Source organism: Arachis duranensis, chromosome 6 (assembly GCF_000817695.3).
Source record: "Arachis duranensis cultivar V14167 chromosome 6, aradu.V14167.gnm2.J7QH, whole genome shotgun sequence".
NCBI lineage: Eukaryota > Viridiplantae > Streptophyta > Magnoliopsida > Fabales > Fabaceae > Arachis > Arachis duranensis.
The window spans coordinates 12,300,893-12,305,340 of NC_029777.3; the positions used below are offsets into that span (position 1 = coordinate 12,300,893).

General features: G+C 29.6%; 1 protein-coding gene across 3 annotated transcripts in view; it reads left to right on the forward strand.

Moving 5' to 3' along the window:
• Window positions 1–2,102: 2,102 nt before the first annotated feature.
• Window positions 2,103–4,448, forward strand: part of LOC107492888 (uncharacterized) — a 3,158-nt gene continuing 812 nt past the window's right edge. For 2 of the 3 annotated variants that reach the window (XM_052262754.1, XM_052262755.1), the window contains exons 1-4: window positions 2,103–2,362; window positions 2,679–2,771; window positions 3,649–3,781; window positions 4,109–4,397. In XM_052262754.1, coding sequence (XP_052118714.1) covers window positions 2,234–2,362; window positions 2,679–2,771; window positions 3,649–3,781; window positions 4,109–4,397 — 644 coding nt within the window. In that variant the 5' untranslated portion in view covers window positions 2,103–2,233. The remainder of the gene's footprint in view (window positions 2,363–2,678; window positions 2,772–3,648; window positions 3,782–4,108; window positions 4,398–4,448) is intronic. The other variant, XM_016113947.3, reaches the window with a different exon arrangement.

Genomic DNA, 4,448 nt, shown 5'->3' on the forward strand with positions numbered 1-4,448 from the left:
CGTTTTAGTCTTTTTTAATGGTAAGGATGAACGGAAATTACTTTAGAGACTACTATAAGTTTCGGAGGACAATTTCAAAGATAAATTTGAGAAATTATTAACTTTAAGAATTACTATGAGGCTTAAATACAAATTCAAAAACTACTTTGATATTTAAGTTCCTAAAAACATTAGTTAATGATACTGAATAAATAAACTTTTATTAAAAATATAAAATCAATGTTGGTTTTCAAAATTTTTATGCATTCAACGCATTGAAAAATCAAAAATTTGTATTTTATTGAGTATAATCTTAATTACTTAATCAATTTTATATTGGTCAGATTGTATATAAAGAAATTAAATAAAAAAAAGTAGATTTTACTTTTAAAATATTACACATATTAGTATTTAATAAGATAAAACTATAACTTAATTATTTTCTAAAATACCATTTTACATTTTAAAATTTTAAAAAATGATTTGTCTTTCTGATTTTATTAAAAATTAATTCTTATGTAATATTTTAGTTGAATCAGCTAACAAATAAGGAGCAGTTATACAAATTAAAAAGAGTAATTTTGATGTTTTTAACATATTTTAATACATTAAAAACATATTAGAAATATAAAAATTTAAAGTCTTATATATTTGATTTGTGTTTTATTTTATGTCTTTTTTTATTTTTAAAATTTTATGAGAATATAAGTTGTCTATTGAATTTAATTTTGATGTACTATTAGTGTAAGATAATTGTATACATATATCTAATTACGTAATGTCACATAAGTAAAAATAATTATCTTTTATATTGACTATATAAATAATCATTCAAAAAAATAAATGTAATTATATCACCGTATAAAATACTTTACATTATCAGTGTATCAAAATTAAAGTCTGTATTTATTATGGTTTTTTTTAATTTTAAAAACTATTTTATTAAATATAATTATAGTGTTATGAAAATCATTTTTAGTTTGCATGCTACAACTTTTTAAACTATTTTCAAACTCTAAAATTTTAAAGTAAATCCCTAATCCGTTCTTAACAATTTCACAAATTCTTATCCTGTTTCTCATCGATTGAAAAATGATATTACAGCTTCTTATGATTAATTTTGCCAGGTATTATGCTCCTTCTGTTAATGTCTTCATCTAAAGTTAACGGATCTTATTTATATATATCGTTAACTCAATATGTGTCAAGCTACCATTTAAAAAGATAAATTGCGTCGTGGTAAATTAGCAAAACAGTGTCATTTTGTACATCTAAAAACACTTTACTTCTTTTTTTTTTTAATTCCTTTTTCTTCCATTATCATCTAACATCTGCCATTGCATCTCACTAATATCTTTTAATGTCACCACAAATTTATCTTCCTTCTCCATCATCTACATTATTTTCTTTTATCATACCTCTCTCACTCTACCTTCGTTATGTCTAATCCTATCTTTCACCCCTTATTCTCGTCGAGGATATCACCATTTCTCAATTCTAACAACAACAAAATTATATGCTACAACATTTATTTTTTTAAACAAACTAAAATATAGATCTAAAATTAATAAAATTTAAAAAATTATCATAGACAAGAGAGACAAATGGAAAAGAAAAAAGAAAGAGAGAAGACGGCGAACCTTTAAACGGAGTGAGATATGAATCTAAGAGTAGATTGTATTGTTGTAAGAATAAGTGAAATTATAAAAAATGTATCAAGAACAAAATTGAGGATTAAAGACAGAAGTGAATATGGTAAAAATGAGGTAAATGATGCTAGTAAAGTGAGAGGATATGATTTAAAAGAGACGAAGATGATAGAGTCGCGTTGACAATGATAGCAATGTTTGAGATAGTAATAAAGTAAAATGATAAAAAAAAAACAAAACAACAACATTCTGAATTAACAATATACATAAACAATATATTAATTTTAAAAAATATTGATAGAAAAACAGAATAAAAATTTGTAAAATAATTAGGAGCGGATTAAGATTTTACTCAAAATTTTAGGAACCAAATATTAGTTAAATGCTTTAAATAATTATGCTTGCATTGCAGCTTAATTATTTTGTTTAAAAAAAGAATGCAAAATTTAAACCTAACACGTTTTAAAAATATTGAGTGTTAATTAGACATCCCCGAACCCCTTCTTTTGCTTAAGGGTTACTGGGTTCGTTTGCCCCTTTGAAAGCATCATCGTTCATTGCTTTCAAGATCGATTTGCACCATCACTATCACCACCACGAAAACAATGAACATCGGTGCCATGAAAGCCTCACTCTTGAGCTCTAACACCAACAATCTCCATTTCTCTCTTCGGGCTGCACTCTTTCATTCCACTCCCTTCTTGGAACGCAAACGGCGTAATTCCTGGGATTCTGTTAGTTTCCCTTTTTCTTCGCTTAATCATACTCTTTCATTCGCCATTAGATTCCAATTTACTCTCTTTTAATTTTCGCTTGTTTCTGATTCTCTATCAACTTTTGTCTACAATTTATGGAATCGTTACAAAGCAAAATGTTTTTTTATGATAATGATCCTGGAGTATTAAGATTTTGCAATCTACACGGTTGATTTAAAAATGTTAAAGTGTTTGTTTGTGTTTTAAGATTAAGAAATTTGTGTGGTGTTGAATTTTGCTGTTTAGGCCTTTTCTATTTAGGGGGTGAAAGCATTACTTAATTGTTATATTGCAGAAATGCAACCATTACTCGAGAAGGTTTAGGAAGATGCATGGAAAGCAAAGAATAATTCGCAGTATGAATGATTATGCAGAGTTCCTATTTCAGGTTCGTGATGCTTGCACAATTTTTCAATGCACGGATAACAAACTTATCTTGATATTCTCTTATTCATCTCTTGTGTCCAGTTGTATGTGCTTTTCTCATTCTTCACAACAAATTGAGACAGATGGTCAAATTTGGAACCGGATAACTCGATCATATGGTTGTCAATAAGACTCTTGATCATTTTTCATTTTAATCTTGCTGCAGTTATTCATTTCTATTTGCATTTCTTTGGACTTTGATTTTATTGTGTTTTATGTTTGTTATTTTGACTGAATTTAATTATCCAAGGGTGCTACGACCCCTACTTTCTCACTTTACCAACTTGTGTACTTTAGAGGAGCTTCCATCCTATAGAAATAATACTTATGAAGGGTAACTGGAACAATTTATACAATACCCATCGTTTCCCTTCACATTTGTTCCATTCTAGGTTATATTTCATTATTTCTGCAATGAAATTTCTATCAGAATGAACATGATTTCTGACATTCTTAAGTTCTGGCAATACGATTAGTGACTTAAGTTTTTATATATATATCCTTTTATCTCCTATAACTGTTATAATGTTCAAAATGCTGTGAAATGATGAGATGGCCTCTGTTTATACACATTAATTATGGAACTCTTTACTAAAGTTGGCACTTCAGATTTTAGGGTTATTGGGATGACCTTTCATGCTCTCAGCTCTCCTCCCCATCTTATCTTTACTAGTACCTTTTATCATTCATCTACTTAGGTCTTCTCTGTATGAACTGTGTTGGTCATAGATACTGTGTAGGAGGTTCCTTTGCTTCTAATCTTCCATGATTATCATTAGTATCTCTTACAATGTTGCATCTAAAGTGGTTATGGTTACTTTCTTTTCTGTATGGTTTAGAGATGGAAGCAAGATATTGATGATGAGGATGATCCATCTTCAAGTGGGGGGCCGTCATGGTTTAGAAAGCAATATACCGCTGGAGCCTCTGGAAAGCACAGGAATAACGGTCAAGGAAGTCATCGATACAGAAGTAAGGGTGTCTGAAATACTTATGGTGTCATAGAATATTTCATATGTATCATATAGTTGTACGCTGATTTCTTCTGTGGAAATTTTCTAATCGAATCTGGTCCGGGAAACTTACTGTCTGCACAAGTAGAATTTTGAGAGTTTAAAGAACCAGAGACCATGAATTAATTTGATTTGATGATTTGATCTATCATCATAAGCTTTCTTAAATGAGGACCGAATTTCAGCATTTCTGTTTTTACTTTTAATATAAAATATAACATTCCAGATGGGATATAAAGCATATTGTGGAGTCATTACTAAATGCAGTCAAATTTGATTTCTTTAGGAGATCCATTCTTTTGTGAAGATGATTTCGATATTGAAACCATTTTCCGCTCTACCTTTGGTGGGAATAGATACCACTACTGGTCCTTCATCAATGAGGAAAATCCTCAGTGGAGGAGGTCTGCACGCTTTTCTAATTATGAGAAATCTTGGAGCTGGAGACATCGGAGTGAAAGCGATTATGACTCTGCATCCGAGTCTGATAGTTTACATTCAGATTTAACTACAGATAGATTAGCCCTTGGATTGAGTCCTTCTGGTCCTCTGAAACTTGAAGAAGTGAAAAATGCGTAGGTTCTTAATTCTTCTTCTGTCCCTTTCCCTTCACCAAAATGCTAGGT